Below are 18,480 nucleotides of genomic sequence, written 5' to 3' on the forward strand. Positions count from 1 at the left end.
AAAAAAGGTTCTTCGATTAATCATTTGTGATGTAAACGGTCGAACGGTTCGAAATAAGTTAGTTATTTCTACGTGTTTTGCAGCGAGGCTACCACTGTGCGGTCATCATCAATATTTTGAAAAAGTAATTTTCAATATTAAAAAATGAGCTATTCTCCTTTTAATTTAAATTTTAGAATGCTTTTTTCTTTTTGTTATTTTCTGAAGCAAATATTGATAACAAATCTTCCATTAAAATGTCACACATTTGACCACTTCCGGGGTGACAGTGAGCGACACAGCACGTAAATAAAAACACCAAAGAACACAACCAAACAAGCTGACAGTGGAGAAGCAGCGAAAAAGTCACGCAGAAGAAAGAAAGGAGTGTGAAAAAAACTCAGCAGGAAATCTGTTCCGTCAACCACTGGACAGGAAGAGCCACGGCCGGGGGTGATTAAGCAGCTAAACGCGCAGAAAGCAGACAAATACGTCCCGGGCGCCAGTTCCCCTTTGGCGAATGGTGACGAACAGGAGGATACGCAGCTGTGTGTGAGCGCTAGTCCGTGATTTTGTTAACCCTCCGCCACACACACAAACCCCCTCGCCGTGCAGAATGTGACACCGTTCCGTGCAAGACCGTGTCAAGAGTCGTTCGTCGGTGCAATGGCGCTAGCGAAAGGAAAGTGAGCCGCGAAGGAGTAGCGAGATTTGCATTCCCCATCGTCACCCGAACTCGGCCCCTGGCTGCCTTCGTCCGCGCAGGAGGGGGGCGGTCATACGGTGCAGCAGAAAGGCAACTGTGTGTGTGTGTGTATGTGTACGTGCGTGCGGTATTGGGTCAGCAAGTAGGGCAGCAGACGGCACGAGGGTGCTTCCACCCTGCCCTACCGAACGGTCCTGCAAAAGTCGTCGTCTGCTTAGTGGAAAGCTCGTGGTGTGCATCGAGTGTGTGTCTGTGTCTCTGTGTGTGTGCGTGTGTCCAACAGAGTTTTGGGGTGAATCCGTGAGTGTGTTTTTTTTCGCCCGTGCCAGTGTGTGTGTGTGCGTTATTTGTTTAGCACAAGTGCAAAAGGGCAATAATTCCGGCCGATCGGCGCCATCCTTCCTTCCTTCCGCGTGTTTGTTTTTGTGTCGGGACGGGATAATCGAAGGCACAACACACACACACACACACCTCCGTTGTTGCAAGAGAGCGTTGACAAAACAGTAGTGTTCACGCGTGTGTGTGTGTGTGTACATGTGTGTGTGTTCTGGCTGTCGCAACGAATAGCCTTCACGTCCCCCCGCCCCCTCTCTCCGCACCTGGTCCCGGGTGATTTGCCGTTCGAAAGTGGAGTGGTCTTCCGGAAGTGCAGCGAAGCGGAATGCCGCTCGAGCATCTGCAAATGTTTGTTTATCTGCTGCACAAATCCAAGTACCGAAGAAAACGGGACCCCCCACCGATCCGGCCGATGGTGGGTGGCCGGCCCGCGGGCCCCCACAGCAGTGTGTGGCGCCTTGCGCTGCTGGTGCTGCTCGCTTTATCGTGCCATCTCGGCCCGACCGTGCTCGTCTCGAGCCACGGGCTGGCCGGGGTGGCCGACCCCGGCAAGTGCAGCGAGGTGCGCTGCATGAACGGTGGCGTCTGCAAGAACGGCACCTGCCTCTGTCCGGACGGCTGGCAGGGGTCCGAGTGCCAATTCTGCGGTGGTAAGGTTAGGTAAGTGTCGTCATTTCGAAACCTGTTTGCTACAAAAGGAGGAAAAGGTAGAAAGAGAGTGTGGAAGGGAGAAGAAGGAGGAGGAAAAACAACAGCACAAGAATCAACGACGGGGATGGGGCAGATGGGACGACCGGGGATCACTGTACACTCTCCCGAAGCACTGCCGTCCCAGTGACCTGCATTTGAAGCTCTCCACTGTGCTCTCTGGAAGCTATTCCTCCCTCCCCCCCCCCTCCTCGGCCACCCCAATACCAGTTCAAAACCCGACCCGCCTGCTGGTCGCGCTCATCTAGAGCCTACTTTGGAACGCCGCCGTTCTGTAATCGGATTAAAGTTGGCCATGGAAAAGCGGCGAATGGAACTGGAAGCGCCGCTGTTCTGCGCCACCGTGCGTATTTTCCGTGCGAGTGAATCCAATCAAATGCTTCTCTTGCTGCACTTTTTGGATGTGTCCATCAATTCACTATTGGTTTTGGTCCACCCACCGTGTTTGTGTGCGTGTGTTTGTGGGTGGCTTTTGGAAGCACAACGGAATAGAACAGCTGTTAGCAAATGCCAACCGTCCGCATGTATAAAACCGTAGAAAAAATGGCTTAACATGAAAAGTTATAAATACAATCACCCCTCACCGCGTGTGCGTATACGCAGATATCGTGAGGGCAATTCGGTTCTGTTGCACATCCTTCGTGCCACGAACGGTAGCTTCTTGTTCATTGGTCATAATGGAGAAGAAAGGTCCATCTCCCCCAGAAAGGTCCATAATCCACGGCCAACTCCGACATCGATGTTGTCGGGGTGAGAAAAATCATACCCGAAGCGGCAGAAAATTGGGTTGAATTGTGTTCCGTTTTTTTCTCCCCGTCCTCGACTCGTGGGGAGCAATTTTGGAGGTGGATTCTTTTTCCACTTTGTTTGTTCGCTTGGCTTTGGTGGCAATTTGGTGTGCACGGGATTGGGTCTTATCTGTTCGGGACTTTAATTACGTTTGGGGTGAGCGTTGAGCAATAGCACAGAGCGAGAGAGTGAGAGAGAGAGAGAGAGATACAGGGTGTGTGTGAGAGAGACAGAGTGACCGTCTCATCTCACATTATCTTGGGCCAGTTTCTTTATGGTTTCGGAGCTGTGGCAGAGCTACAAGACGCCAAGTAGGCTATCCGTATGGTTGCGAGCCGTGGGGGTGATACGATAACAGCCCCAAATGGAAGGGAACATAAACGCGCAATGATATCACCAATCACCAGCGTGTCCGCGTATGTGCGGGCATGTTTGTTGAACGATGAGGTTGGAATGTTTTTAGTAGTAGGTAAAGTTTTGGTACGAAAAGTGTCCCAAAAATATGTTTCAAGGTCGTTAGCTGATAAGACATTGCTTAGTTTGTATTTAATTCTTTCGGTGCTGCAAAAATGTCATGAGCATCACGAGATTTTCACCAACGAAAACAATGAACATATCTGTGGTAGCTTGATGCTCACTGCTGATACTCACAAGCTAAGCTTTATGCCGTAATGAGCATCATCATAAGCAAAGCATAGTCAGCACTTTTTATGGCTGTGAACAGTGCTGCCAAATTCCAATTAGTCACACCATGACACTCATGACTGAAACGAAGCTCATATCAGCTCACGAACACAACTGAGATGATCAGAGGTAAGACTCAAACAGTTGGTGGATCAATCACATGCTTGATGACATTTTGTTTATCGACCAACTCTTGATCATTCACTTGCTCACGACATTTTGTGTCGGTGATAATGTTGCTTCTGGTTTGATGGTCTGTGGGGTCAAACAGAGCAAGACACCATTCTCATTTTGATTCTTGGATATCTCCCTATCCCTCCCAACTATCGTGATGATCACCGACTGAAAATGCCGTGACCAAGTAAGTGGCCAAGAGTTGAGTGCTAAACAAATGTCACCAAGCATGTGATGGACGCAACAACTGTTTGAGTGTCACCTATGATCATCACAGTAGAGTTTGTGATGCTTTTTATTTTCAGCCGAAATTTGTCATGACTATGTTAGTGACATTTTGCAAAACAGATCATAGTAAAAAAAAATCTTTACATAGTGACTGACTAAGCGTTGGTCGCAAAAATGTCACCAAGAATGCTTTGTGCACACCAATCATTTGGAGGTGCTGCTCCTGATTATCAAAATTGAGTACGTGACGCTGACATGGATTTTGTGTCAGTCAGATTTTTTTATGACATTGACAGTGACATTTTGCAGCACTGAATTCTTTTCGCTATCGACAAGTATAGAGAAGCAAATCTGTTAAGCAAAGGGGTTCTCTAAGTGTAAAAAAGTTAAAAAGCGAAACCACCCGTAAACAGTACGTACTTAAGCTTATTATTTGGTGTGTTTTCCATTTTAGACTGACGGAACCATCGGGCAGCATCCACGATGGGCTGGGAAACTACTCGATCGGCGTCAAGTGCAGCTGGCTGATCGATGCCCGCGAGCACAACAGCATCACCGACAAGGTGTTGACCGAGCCGGGCCGTCCATCGGTGATTCGGCTGCACCTGGAAGAGTTCGCGACCGAGTGCGGCTGGGACCATCTGTACGTGTACGATGGCGATTCGGTCGAGTCGCCGCTGCTGGCCGTGTTTAGCGGGCTGATGTACAGGAAAAACTTCACCATCCGCCGCATCCCGGAGGTGTTCGCTCACTCCGGGTCGGCCCTGCTGCACTTCTTCAGCGACGATGCGTACAACATGTCCGGCTTCAACATTTCGTACCAGGTGAACGCCTGCCCGACGAACGACTCGTCGCTCAACTGTTCCGGCAACGGGGACTGCTGGAATGGCGAGTGCAGCTGCAACAGTGGCTTCACCGGCGCGGCCTGCAACATTCCCCGCTGCCCGAACTACTGCTCCGCCCATCTGGGGCGCGGGGTGTGCGACAGGAAGCAGCAGCGCTGCGTCTGCAGCGCGGGCTACACCGGCAACGACTGCTCGCAGGCGATCGCGCACGGCTACTGGACGGCGATCGATGCCGGCGAAACCGAGGGCTTCACGCCGCCGGGCAGCGCGTCGCACGGGGCAGCCGTGTTTCACGACACGCTGTACGTGATCGCGGGCGAAAGCTACGGCAAGGCGGAAGCCCTGCTCTACATGTACGACTTCAACGGCAAGGTGTGGGAAACGGCCCACACCGAGAGCAGGCCGGCGCCGGAGCTGCGGTACGGCGCGTCGACCGTGATCTTCGGCGACAAGATCTTCATGTACGGTGGCGTGATCGAGGGCAGGGGCGTTTGCGGCGAGCTGTGGGCGTTCGATGTGAGCGCCAAGATTTGGGAAAACATCACCGTGAAGGCGGAACAGTGCAACGACACGTACGAGATGTGCGGGCCTCTACGGTCCGCCGGCCACACCGCCACGATCGTGTCCAACTACGACCAGGTCGGTGGGAAGAAGGTGCTGACCGGCGGGGGTAGCTCGCAGAAGATGGTGGTCATCTTTGGCCACTCGCCGCAGTTCGGCTACCTCAACACGGTGCAGGAGTTTAACTTCGGGACGCGCGAGTGGCGCATCGTGCCGACGCGCGGCTACCCGGTGAAGGGCGGCTACGGCCACTCGGCCGCGTACGATCCGCTGCGCGAGCGCATCTACGTGTACGGCGGCATCGTGTCGGAGAGCGACAGCTCGCAGCTGCTGAGCAACAAACTGTACAGCTACGAGCCGCACGAGCGGCTGTGGACGCTGCTGGAGACGGCACCGACGGCGCGCTTCCTGCACACGGCCAACTTCCTGACGCCCGGTCTGATGATGGTGTTCGGCGGCAACACGCACAACGATACCTCGCACAGCTTCGGCGCGAAGTGCTACTCGCGCGACCTTATGGTGTATGACGTGCTGTGCGACTCGTGGCACGCCCAGCCGATGCCGGACGACCTGTACGCGGATCTGGCCCGGTTCGGGCACTCGGCCGTCGTGTTCGAGCGGTCGCTGTACGTCTACGGCGGGTTCGACGGGCAGATGGTGAACGATATGCTCCAGTTTACGCCCGGCGACTGCCAAGCGTTCAATCGCACCGACCAGTGTCTTAATGCGCGCCCGGGCGTGAAGTGTGTGTGGGACATCCAGAAGAGCCGGTGCCTGCCGGCGGCCGCGGTGCAGCGCGAGCGACTGTTTGACCGCGACCAGGAGGGACTGGAGGTGTGCCCGAAAAAGAGCCGGCTGGTGATGACCCAGCACGAGCTGATGGATTACGAGCTGTGCAGCCAGCTGACGACGTGCCAGGGCTGCGTGTCGACCGCGTACGGCTGCATGTTCTGCGGCATCGGCAACGGGAAGGGCATCTGCGTGAAGGAGAAGTGCCCGGACGTGTCGTACACGTACCGGGCCGACTTTTATCCCACCAAAGCGCTCAAAGACTGCCCGGACAATGATGAACACGTGTGTGCGCAGCTGCACGGCTGCCACGCCTGCACCGCTGTCAGCGTGTGCCACTGGGACTACGAGCACAGCAGGTGCCAGTACAGCCGGAACAAGTCGGGCGACGCGCTGAACGACGCCTGCCCGCCGGCCTGCTCGGGGCTGACGTCCTGCGGCAACTGCACGCAGGAGGAGTGCATCTGGTGCCAGAACGAGCAGCGGTGCGTGGACAAGAACGCGTACACGGCCAGCTTCCCGTACGGCCAGTGTCGCGAGTGGACGACCGGTTCGAGCAAATGCCGGGCGGCGAGCAGTGGCAAGAGCCAGTGCGGGTTCTACCGCACCTGCGCCCAGTGTCGGGACGATCCGGCCTGCGGATGGTGCGACGACGGCTCACTGACCGGGCTCGGCAAGTGTCTGCCGGGCGGGGACAGTGGCGCACACGAGGAGTCGGAGTGCCCGGCGCAGCGGTGGCATTTTACGCACTGCCCGAGCTGCCAGTGCAACGGGCACAGCACCTGCCCGGATGCGAAGACGTGCAAGCAACCGTGCAGCAATCTAACGTTCGGCCCGAACTGCGACAAGTGCAAGCCGGGCTTCTGGGGCAATCCGGTGAACGGGGGCATCTGCCAGAAGTGTGAATGCAACGGCCAGGCCCAGTACTGCCACAGCGAGACGGGCAAGTGCTTCTGCAGCACCAAGGGACTGGCGGGCGACCACTGCGAGAAGTGCGACGCGACCAACCACTACCACGGCGATCCGAGCCGCGGGTCGTGCTACTACGATCTGACGATCGACTACCAGTTTACGTTCAACCTGTCCAAGAAGGAGGATCGCCACTTCACGCAGATCAACTTCCGCAACTCGCCGGTCAAGCCGGACATCGATGCGGACTTTACGATCACGTGCAGCGTGGCGGCGCGCATGAACATCACCATCCGGACGGCGGGCGGTATCGAGAAGCCACTGTTTTCCGCCGTCAACTGCTCCACCTTTCGGTATCGCTTTTCCAAGGCCGAGCATCAGTTCGGCGTCGAGGACAATGTGACGCTCACGACGTTCTACGTGTATGTGTACGACTTTCAGCCCCCGCTCTGGATACAGATTGCGTTTTCGCAGTATCCGAAGCTGAACCTGCAACAGTTCTTCATTACCTTCTCAACGTAAGTAAAACCACAGGGTTTGGTACTGTAAAATGTATTAATTGTCCGTTACGGTTTTGATGCAGATGTTTCCTCTTACTCCTCGTCATGGCGGCCATTCTGTGGAAGATCAAGCAACATTACGATATGTTCCGGCGTCGTCAGCGTCTGTTTGTTGAAATGGAGCAGATGGCATCGAGACCATTTTCGCAGGTAAGTGTGCTTCGGGGGAAACTGGTCAAAAACTGGTAAACTTGATGGATAGAAACATTTCCTTAAAATGATGTTACTTACATACTCAGGTTTTGGTGGAGATTGAAAGTAGAGAGTACAACGAGCTATCGCCAGCGGTAGAAAACATCACAGCTGCACCGCGGAAACGTAAAAAGGTAGTTGATCAGACTGTTACCCACTCGTACAAATGATCCTGTACGTTACATCGTTCGCATTGTGTTCTCTATTTGCAGGACTCACCCAGTCCGATTGCGCTGGAGCCGTGTGAAGGCAACAGGGCGGCAGTTCTTTCGCTTCTAGTCCGGCTGCCAACGGGTAGGTATAAGGGGATAGGGCAGGGTAGTCACAGGAAGTTGTACACGAAACAAAACAATCTCACTGACACAAACTACTTCCATTTGCAGGCGGCCTTCAGCATTCTCCTCCTGGTCAATCGGCAGGTCTTGCCGTCGCAAGTGCATTAGTAACGTTAGGAAACCCGCGACGCTCGTCGATAGAACATCCGAAGGAACCTAAGACTAAGCGTAAGCAGAGCCAACACCCTGATAGCTGTATATAAGATATCGTGTCTCTACGTGTACGTCCTCCCTCCCTTTGGACAAAGCAAACCTGGGGTCACAGCAGGGGTCAAACACACTTGGCGGCAATGCGCCGGCCGGACCTCCGGGGATCATACAATATGTGTGGACTAAATGTGCCGAATAACGACTGCTATTCGCATCCACCCCACTCTCGCCTCCCTTCCCCACGCATTCGGTGTGTGTGTGTGTGTGCCCGTTAAAAGAAAAGGTGAACCGGCGCTATATGTATATGTACGTATGACATCAGCAACAGGGCACATCAGTTAGCAAGGGAAGGGAAGAACGAAGCTTTATTGAAGGTGAAGCGAATTCAAAACGGCACCGCCGTTGGGTAAAGACGAATGAAAGCGAGCTAGAATGGCTTGCAAGCCTGGATAAAATACAGAGTCTGAGACTAGATAAACACACACACACATACACATATACATGCGCGCATCTGCGAAGAAAGGCGTGGGGTTTACAATAATGCTAATTATTAATTACACTACCAATAATAATAATTATAAAATAATAATAATAATGATCATGAAGCTGCTGCTGCTGCTGCTGCTAATGCAGACGATGGTAGCCGATAGCGGCAACGTGCAGTACACGATCGGATAAAGAGCGTAATGTGGAGGAGTGAGTTGGGTTTATTTTGCATGGTTAATTGTCTAATTTTTAAAGCTGTAGTCAGGGGCTGTAGTAATTAGAAACCAACCGCTAAGACCGCCTTGTATTGGGGTGGCGCGTTTTTTTAGCGCGTGCAAGAAGAGAAGTGGTGGGACGAGTGCGTGTCTCCAGGGGATAGAATTTCAGTTTTCTGTTTTTTTGTTTCGTGCGTAAGCATTTTTGAAAGCAATGGCCAGATGTTTGTGAGTAGAGCTCTCGGCCATGGTTCAGTGCAGCATTGATCAAACATTTGCCAATCTGCGAATCTTGGACCCGTAATTTTCAAGCGATGTATCGGAAAAAGTGTGCTTAAGCTGTGTAACATTTGCTATTTTAAGTGAAGCCGTTCTTCAACAGTGCCGGAGGATAGGACTTGCTACATTTGCTGCAGACATTGATTTGCATTACAACATGCCCATGTGTGCGTGCTGTAAAAAAATACTCACAAGCGGGGGAAAAAGGTAGAACAAATAATTCTCCTTTATCCGATTGGTTTGAATTGTGTTCTGCTTTTTTGGTTTTTGTTTGTTTATATCTACTCTGATGTAAGGGAGATAAAGAAGAAAAACACTACAGTGAATATTAGAGGGGGAGGTGCAAGATACATTTTAAACATTAATTTGTGCACTTTTTCATCCTCTACTAGGCCAAAGCAGTGAGTGGAACATGAATTTTTACGCCAAATTCATGGTATCGATTTTATGCGCGAACACATTGACTGAAAATCATAGAAACATGCTGCTATAATCGAATGGAGACAAACGAGAGTAGAATGTAATGCGGGAATGAAGAATGGAACAAAATAACACAAAAGAAGAAAAAACCAAGCCGTTATAGAGAGGGAGGAAAGTGCCACGTGGATAGGGCACTGTGCAGATAGAGTGCGGTTAGTAAGGCGTTGTTGTAGTGGGTTCGAAAGTGGCCGGAGGAAAAGCAAATCGCAGTGCGAAGCAAAACACTGAATACTGGGTGTGTGTGTGAGAAAGGAAAAAAAAAACAATGTGATTATTAGATATTTATTAATCCACAGACACTGAACTTCACTTCGCCGTCTGTGTCCTCTGTTCCGCGTGTTCTCATCGATGCCGTCTTAGTTCCGCGTTTGGGGGTTTGGTTTTGCGTTTTGGTTTTGTTTTCCGGGGTTTTCCGTCACTGTGTCACGCGGACGGCACCGCGGCACGGCAATTTAGAAGTGATCTCGCTACCCGTTCCATAACGAAGGATCCAACGCGATCGCGATCGTGTGCGCTAAATGGTCGTCGGTTGTTGAGCTTCCCGCGGCACTCTCAGTCGCTTGTAAAGGTCTGTCGCGTTTAAATAGCAATAGGTTTCATCAGAATCTGTGTTGTGTTCTCTTGTGCAAAGCATTAGGGGTAAGCCAAGGGTGTGTGTGTGTGTGTGTGTGTGCATGTGTGTTGGAAGGGGTTTTAAGAGAGTCCGGTAGACCGACGACGTGTGCGAGGGTAAGGTTTTGAAACAGAGGTGTGCGCGTGTTCGTAAAGATTAATACAAACATTGGCAAATAAAAAGTGAAAGGAGGCCACCCAGTACGGCCAGGCCACCGAAAACAACCGCTGCTACAAAACGCTTTAGGATATTATCGCAACGAATAAGGACATTTAAACAAAAAACAACCACCCTTGGTGTGTTTGTGGGGTGTATATGCGCTGCAGCAATGAAACAATATCGCCCTCGGACACTTTCCCACATCGCAGAACAAAGAGGCATGGGCGTTTGTCGCCTTTCAACAAAATTTAGCATAAGCGTATACGTGTGTGTGTGTGCTAACGTGTTTCCGTTTTGCAGAGAGACTGTGACTATAATATAAAAGAATATGTATACATATGAACTGAACACAAATTACATTATTTGAGAGTGCGATGCGCCCGATTATCCTTGACCCCCACACACACATACACACACATATATATATAATGCTTTTTTAAATGCAGGATCATACACATGGTCACCGAAATTGGTTTGGTTTTGGGTTAGCTCGTTTGGTTTCGATACTATATAGCCTCTGGAAGTGTAATCGATGCCAGCATAGCACACCGAAACCCCCCGGAGATGGTATGGTAAGCAATAAACCGTAAGGGGACGGGCAGCGGTGGTTGATGGGGTCGGAGTAGGAAAGAGAAGGATACGAATTTTAAACAACAGCACACATACACGATGAGTTGGTTAGAGTGTGCCGAAACAGAGGTTGACTGGCATGGCAACCCCGCGCATACATATAAGCAAATACGGTGAGCAAAGCAGGCAGTCGAGAGATCAGCACGAGCGAGCAAGTAGGCATGGATGGAGGCCGGCAGAAATAGTATACAACACGAGGGTGTGCGTTTTGTAGTGCAACGAAGGGAAGATTTTGAAGCAAAGCTAGAGCTGGAATAAACGTGTCCGGGGGGTTTTTATCTTACAAAGCCGAAAATCAAACGAAATCCACTTCTCCACTCACTCCACCACCACCATCACCAATGACAGACATCGGGAAAAAGCAAGAGAAATGGAAGAAATTAAGTATTTTAACGGCATTTGTTGGCAGTAATAAAAGAAAAGTCAAGAATACCAAAAACCGTAATTCTGGTGTGGCAAAAGGGTGTGACTGAAACGAACGAACGGTCGAGGTAAGATAAATTATATTTTATTTTGTAACGTTCATCAAACGGGGAAGAAGGTCCTTACAGGATAGTGGTTCTTACTCTTCATTAAATCGCACCATTCTTTACGGGCAAATACCTAGACAAAACATCGTAACGCGCACGGGACAGTGTATTTAAGGTGTAGGTAAGGGTGGGGGTTAGGTGTGTTAAGCAAAAGCACCCGCCGATGTGTGCCATGTGCAAACCCCGGCCCTCTTCACGAACGCAGCGCCTGCAATCGGTTCTGCATTTCCTTCATATCGTCCTCCTCGTCCGCGTCCTCCGCTTCGGCGCGCGACGTCGACGGTTCGTCCTTGGTCGGGTTAGCGAGCGGGGTGGCCGGTGCCTCGCCCAGCTTGCCCGCCGTAATTTCCCACAGCACGTGATCGATCTCCTTCTGCGCTTCCTCCTCCATCTCCTCGACGTCCTCGAGCGATTCCATCGTTTCGTCGATCATCTCCTCGATGATGCCGGCCTTCATCATTTCCTTCGACATTTCGCGCATCGAGGCGGCCACCTCCGGCAGCTTCACGAGCGCCTGCATCGCCTGCATCACCTCGGTCGACTTGGCCAGGGAGCCGGCCACCCGCACGGTCGCCATCTGGTTCTTCATCTGCAGCTGCACCGAGTTGATGTGCGCCTTGCTGGTGTAGATTTTGTTGATCGCTTTGCGCGATCGAATCAGCTCCTTGGCCAGTATCGTGCACACTTCCTTGTCGTTCTTTTTCGCCGCCTCCTTCAGCGACCGTTTGATTTTGTCCTCCTCTCGCTGGATGGACCGTACCTGGCGGTCGAGTGCGAACGATTCCTTGCGCAGCTTTGACGACCATTCCTGCACCTGTGTGTGTGCAAGGGTGGAAGAGTAAAAAGGTGAGCATCTAGGCAGGCGGTTCGATCATTTGCGTCGCTTACCATATCTTTCGGATTGCGGTCCTGTGATTTGCCAAACAGACCCATCGTTGCGAATGGAAAAGAAAAACAACTGTACAATCACGCGCACTAAACAGCGATGAACGGAATAAACTAGGTGATTTAAGTGGAGTTCCTACTGCACAGCCAATTAACTGCCGAAAACCAGCGAAAGAGCGCACCACCTTCTTCACTTCCTTTCACAGCCAGCTTATTATTGCATTTGTTTTGTTATGATTCACCACCGAACCGAGCGCAACTGCTGGCGCTGCAGTGAAGGAATGCAAATGCCCTTGAGTTTGACAGATATGTTGACTGGGTTGGATAGTTTGTGCTAACGGGTAATTTCCTTTCTTCGCGATATTTTTACAATCGAAACGCGTTGCTTTTACATGGTCCACGCTACGGGGAAGCAGATTTGCTCGTATTTTGCTGTTTTTTGTGTGAATATTTTTCCGTGCTGCAATATGTGTAAACAAACCGCTGTCATCGTCGATGCCAATGTGCGTGAATGCGCGCGTGTGTGTGTGTTCGATTTGACAGTTGCCTCTACTGTCAGCACACGTGCAGGATCAAAACAAACGCGAACGGCCGGGTCGTGTGCGCTTGCCGTGCAGGCGCAATTACTTTTGCCGGGTTTCTGTAGTGGTCGCACGGAATTACACAATACTGCATCAGCAGACAAAATGCTGGTCAACGGTCCCCGATGGACGCGATGCTGCCGGGCGATGCTAAACTCAGTGCACAGTGTATCACGCGGTACGGTCGGTGTTCGGCGAACATTGCTCCACCCCGGCAGCCCCGCTACGGCAGGCACGTCGTACCGGGGCAAAAAGGACGACACGCGACTGTTTACGCCGATCCCAATACGGCCCAGCCCGGACGATATAAATGTCGGCGCCGAGCTGACGGGAGCGTTAGATAAGGCGGAAATGTTAAAGGTGATACTGAAGTTTAGCAATCGGAAGGAGATCAAGTTTCTCTGTCTGGAAAATGGTATCGATTGTAAGTGATATTGCTTCGGGGTTTTAAGTTTGAAGTTAGGAAAGCGCTTGGTAACAATACGCTTGCTCTCCTCCAATCCATAGCGAATCTGCAGCAGCAAGCCTTCGTTAGCTTCCGCAAGTACTGTCTCGACACGGACGCGCTGCCGGCCGATCTGCACGTGGTGCTCAGCGATATACTGCAGGGTGCGGGGCACGTGGACGACATCTTCCCCTACTTTTTGCGGCACGTGAAGCAAATCTTCCCCCACCTTGAGTGTATGGATGATTTGAAGAAAATATCGGACCTCCGGCAACCGGCCAACTGGTACCCGAGCGCGCGCGGCATGAACCGCAAGGTGATTTTCCACTCGGGGCCCACCAACTCGGGCAAGACGTACCATGCGATGGAGCGCTTCCTGGCAGCCAAATCGGGCGTCTACTGTGGGCCACTGAAGCTGCTGGCCAGTGAGGTGTACAACAAGAGCAATCAGCGAGGAACGGCCTGTGATCTGGTGACGGGCGAGGAGCGCAAGTTCGCCAACCCGGAAGGGAAACCGTCGGCGCATGTGGCCTGCACGGTGGAAATGACTTCCATCAATACACCTTGTGAGTAGAAAAGAAGTCTTTGCATCTCCAGTGTAAGCTCGTGGACTGAATTATTTCCCCCCTGCTCCCATTTCCCGTCAGATGAGGTAGCAGTAATCGACGAAATACAGCTGCTGAAGGACGTCGGGCGTGGCTGGGCGTGGACGAGAGCGTTCTTGGGCCTGATGGCGGAGGAAATCCACGTGTGCGGCGAACCGGGCACGGCCGATCTGCTGCAAAAGCTGTGCGAAACGACGCACGAATCGCTCGAGGTGCGGAACTACAAGCGTCTCACGCCGTTGCACATCGAGGAGCAGGCGCTGCAAACGCTCGACAACGTGCTGCCCGGCGACTGCATCGTGTGCTTCAGCAAGAACGACATTTACGCGGTGTCGCGCGAAATTGAAGCCCGCGGCAAGGAGGTCGCGGTCATATACGGTGGCCTGCCGCCCGGCACCAAGCTCGCCCAGGCGGCAAAGTTTAACGACCCGAACAACAGCTGCAAGGTGCTGGTGGCCACGGACGCGATCGGCATGGGGCTGAACCTGAGCATCCGGCGCGTCATATTCTACTCGATGATCAAGCCGACGATGAACCAGAAGGGGGAGAAAGAGATGGACACGATTTCCGTATCGGCGGCACTGCAGATTGCCGGCCGGGCCGGTCGGTACGGGATGAAGTGGGAGGAGGGCTACGTGACGACGTTTAAGGCGGAAGATTTACCGACGCTGAAGAGCATACTGGGCCAAACGCCGGACCCGCTGACCCAGGCCGGCCTGCATCCGACGGCGGACATGATCGAACTGTACGCGTACCATCTGCCGAACGCGACACTCAGCAACCTGATGGAGATCTTCGTGTCGCTCAGCACGGTAGACGACTCGCTGTACTTTATGTGCAACACGGAAGACTTTAAGTTTCTGGCCGAAACGATCCAGCACGTGCCGCTGCCACTGCGGGCGCGCTACATATTCTGCTGTGCGCCCATCAACCGCAACATGCCGTTTGTGTGCTCCATGTTCCTGAAGTACGCGCGCCGGTACAGTCGCAACGAGCCAGTCACGTTCGACTGGCTGTGCAATCAGTGTGGCTGGCCGTTCCAGCTGCCGCGCACCATTATCGACCTGGTGCACCTGGAGGCGGTGTTCGACGTGCTGGATCTGTACCTGTGGTTGAGCTACCGGTTTCCGGACCTCTTCCCCGACGAGAAGCTGGTGCGCGATATACAGCGCGAGCTGGACGACATCATTCAGCAGGGCGTGTTTCAGATAACGAAGCTGCTGAAAAACTCGGAAACGGCGGTTTCCACCAACACACCGGACGAGGATTCGTTCGTGATGCGGCAGAAGAAGAGCAAGTACTATCGGGAGGCCGGGGCCGGGGCGGGTGGTACGCGCGGCCGCCTGACCGAGCGACTGCTAGCCCAGGGACTGCTAACGCCAGCGATGCTACAGGAGCTAAAGCAAGAATGGGACCAGCAGGCAAAACGTACGGGGAAAGGCGGCGGAGGAGCGGACGATGAAGACGATCCGTTTGATGGTGGGAAGAAGGGACCGGGACGCCGAAAAGGCTCGCGCAAAATGAAGTGAACGTTCGGGTGACGAGATGGTAATAATAAAACAAAAAGAAACGTGCTAGTACAATGCGTGCGTGCTTACTGTTTTATTTGCTGAATACTTTGCCCACAGTCATCAACGCCTAAATGTTGGCAAAACGCATTGCACTTGGCAGAGGGATTGAAGTTAGAGCATGCTTTGTTTAATGATCCTCCCGTAATATTCGAGCATGAAGAAATACGCCAAATCCATCAGCTGGAATGGATGCTGTGAGGATAAAAAGAGAGCGAGGATACTTTCCTCTCGATCGGTGTCGCTCATACTATCAATCAGTTTCTCTCCTGGTTTAAGTATACGGCGAGAAAGAGCAGGCACCTAATCGATCAGACAGTCCTTTGGCGAGAAAAGGATCATGCATGTTTGTCTGCTGATAAGAGCTACCTCCAATTGTGGCTGCTCTCCTGTTATCAAATTTGAAAATCGCTTCAAGCCCATCCGCTGGAATGGATGCTGTGAGGATAAAAGAGAACGAAGATATTTTTCTCTCGATCGGTGTCGCTCATACTATCAATCAGTTTCTCTCCTGGTTTAAGTATACGGCGAGAAAGAGCAGGCACCTAATCGATCAGACAGTCCTTTGGCGAGAAAAGGATCATGCATGTTTGTCTGCTGATAAGAGCTACCTCCAATTGTGGCTGCTCTCCTGTTATCAAATTTGAAAATCGCTTCAAGCCCATCCGCTGGAATGGATGCTGTAAGGATAAAAAGAGAGCGAGGATACTTTTCTCTTGATCGGTGTCGCTCATACTATCAATCAGTTTCTCTCCTGGTTTAAGTATACGGCGAGAACGAGCAGGCACCTAATCGATCAGACAGTCCTTTGGCGAGAAAAGGATCATGCATGTTTGTCTGCTGATAAGAGCTACCTCCAATTGTGGCTGCTCTCCTGTTATCCAATTTGAAAATCGCTTTAAATCCATCCGCCGAAATGGATGCTGTGAGGATAAAAGAGAGCGAGGATCCTTTCCTCTCGATCGGTGTCGCTCATACTATCAATCAGTTTCTCTCCTGGTTTAAGTATACGGCGAGAAAGAGCAGGCACCTAATCGATCAGACAGTCCTTTGGCGAGAAAAGGATCATGCATGTTTGTTTAACATGATGTTTGTCTGCTGATAAGAGCTACCTCCAATTGTGGCTGCTCTCCTGTTATCAAATTTGAAAATCGCTTCAAGCCCATCCGCTGGAATGGATGCTGTGAGGATAAAAGAGAACGAAGATATTTTTCTCTCGATCGGTGTCGCTCATACTATCAATCAGTTTCTCTCCTGGTTTAAGTATACGGCGAGAAAGAGCAGGCACCTAATCGATCAGACAGTCCTTTGGCGAGAAAAGGATCATGCATGTTTGTCTGCTGATAAGAGCTACCTCCAATTGTGGCTGCTCTCCTGTTATCAAATTTGAAAATCGCTTCAAGCCCATCCGCTGGAATGGATGCTGTAAGGATAAAAAGAGAGCGAGGATACTTTTCTCTTGATCGGTGTCGCTCATACTATCAATCAGTTTCTCTCCTGGTTTAAGTATACGGCGAGAACGAGCAGGCACCTAATCGATCAGACAGTCCTTTGGCGAGAAAAGGATCATGCATGTTTGTCTGCTGATAAGAGCTACCTCCAATTGTGGCTGCTCTCCTGTTATCCAATTTGAAAATCGCTTTAAATCCATCCGCCGAAATGGATGCTGTGAGGATAAAAAGAGAGCGAGGATACTTTCCTCTCGATCGGTGTCGCTCATACTATCAATCAGTTTCTCTCCTGGTTTAAGTATGCGGCGAGAAAGAGCAGGCACCTAATCGATCAGACAGTCCTTTGGCGAGAAAAGGATCATGCATGTTTGTTTAACATGATGTTTGTCTGCTGATAAGAGCTACCTCCAATTGTGGCTGCTCTCCTGTTATCAAATTTGAAAATCGCTTCAAGCCCATCCGCTGGAATGGATGCTGTAAGGATAAAAAGAGAGCGAGGATACTTTTCTCTCGATCGGTGTCGCTCATACTATCAATCAGTTTCTCTCCTGGTTTAAGTATACGGCGAGAAAGAGCAGGCACCTAATCGATCAGACAGTCCTTTGGCGAGAAAAGGATCATGCATGTTTGTCTGCTGATAAGAGCTACCTCCAATTGTGGCTGCTCTCCTGTTATCAAATTTGAAAATCGCTTCAAGCCCATCCGCTGGAATGGATGCTGTGAGGATAAAAGAGAACGAAGATATTTTTCTCTCGATCGATGTCGCTCATACTATCAATCAGTTTCTCTCCTGGTTTAAGTATACGGCGAGAAAGAGCAGGCACCTAATCGATCAGACAGTCCTTTGGCGAGAAAAGGATCATGCATGTTTGTCTGCTGATAAGAGCTACCTCCAATTGTGGCTGCTCTCCTGTTATCCAATTTGAAAATCGCTTTAAATCCATCCGCGAAAAATAAAAGAGAGCGAGGATCCTTTCCTCTCGATCGGTGTCGCTCATACTATCAATCAGTTTCTCTCCTGGTTTAAGTATACGGCGAGAAAGAGCAGGCACCTAATCGATCAGACAGTCCTTTGGCGAGAAAAGGATCATGCATGTTTGTTTAACATGATGTTTGTCTGCTGATAAGAGCTACCTCCAATTGTGGCTGCTCTCCTGTTATCAAATTTGAAAATCGCTTCAAGCCCATCCGCTGGAATGGATGCTGTGAGGATAAAAGAGAACGAAGATATTTTTCTCTCGATCGGTGTCGCTCATACTATCAATCAGTTTCTCTCCTGGTTTAAGTATACGGCGAGAAAGAGCAGGCACCTAATCGATCAGACAGTCCTTTGGCGAGAAAAGGATCATGCATGTTTGTCTGCTGATAAGAGCTACCTCCAATTGTGGCTGCTCTCCTGTTATCAAATTTGAAAATCGCTTCAAGCCCATCCGCTGGAATGGATGCTGTGAGGATAAAAGAGAACGAAGATATTTTTCTCTCGATCGATGTCGCTCATACTATCAATCAGTTTCTCTCCTGGTTTAAGTATACGGCGAGAAAGAGCAGGCACCTAATCGATCAGACAGTCCTTTGGCGAGAAAAGGATCATGCATGTTTGTCTGCTGA

General features: G+C 51.1%; 3 protein-coding genes across 3 annotated transcripts; 2 read left to right on the top strand and 1 right to left on the bottom strand.

The window, feature by feature from the left end:
• The first annotated feature begins 278 nt into the window (after window positions 1–278).
• On the top strand, window positions 279–9,657 carry LOC121590994 (attractin). Its single transcript, XM_041911245.1, has 6 exons — window positions 279–1,681; window positions 4,059–7,226; window positions 7,292–7,418; window positions 7,508–7,594; window positions 7,673–7,754; window positions 7,844–9,657. Exons 1-6 carry the CDS (start codon window positions 1,347–1,349, stop codon window positions 7,996–7,998), a joined length of 3,954 nt encoding a protein of 1,317 aa, XP_041767179.1. The 5' UTR covers window positions 279–1,346; the 3' UTR covers window positions 7,999–9,657.
• A 1,642-nt stretch (window positions 9,658–11,299) lies between these two features.
• LOC121590997 (charged multivesicular body protein 3) lies at window positions 11,300–12,318 on the bottom strand. The gene is made up of 2 exons (XM_041911251.1): window positions 12,226–12,318; window positions 11,300–12,151 (listed from the first exon to the last, which is right to left on the bottom strand). Exons 1-2 carry the CDS (start codon window positions 12,268–12,270, stop codon window positions 11,531–11,533), a joined length of 666 nt encoding a protein of 221 aa, XP_041767185.1. The 5' UTR covers window positions 12,271–12,318; the 3' UTR covers window positions 11,300–11,530.
• Window positions 12,319–12,614: 296 nt separating this feature from the next.
• On the top strand, window positions 12,615–15,436 carry LOC121590995 (ATP-dependent RNA helicase SUV3 homolog, mitochondrial). The gene is made up of 3 exons (XM_041911246.1): window positions 12,615–13,227; window positions 13,311–13,814; window positions 13,896–15,436. The coding sequence occupies exons 1-3, from the start codon at window positions 12,615–12,617 to the stop codon at window positions 15,380–15,382; spliced, it is 2,604 nt and encodes an 867-aa protein (XP_041767180.1). The 3' UTR covers window positions 15,383–15,436.
• The last annotated feature ends 3,044 nt before the right edge of the window (window positions 15,437–18,480 follow it).

Source organism: Anopheles merus, chromosome 2R (genome assembly GCF_017562075.2).
Source record: "Anopheles merus strain MAF chromosome 2R, AmerM5.1, whole genome shotgun sequence".
Taxonomy (NCBI): Eukaryota; Metazoa; Arthropoda; class Insecta; order Diptera; family Culicidae; genus Anopheles; species Anopheles merus.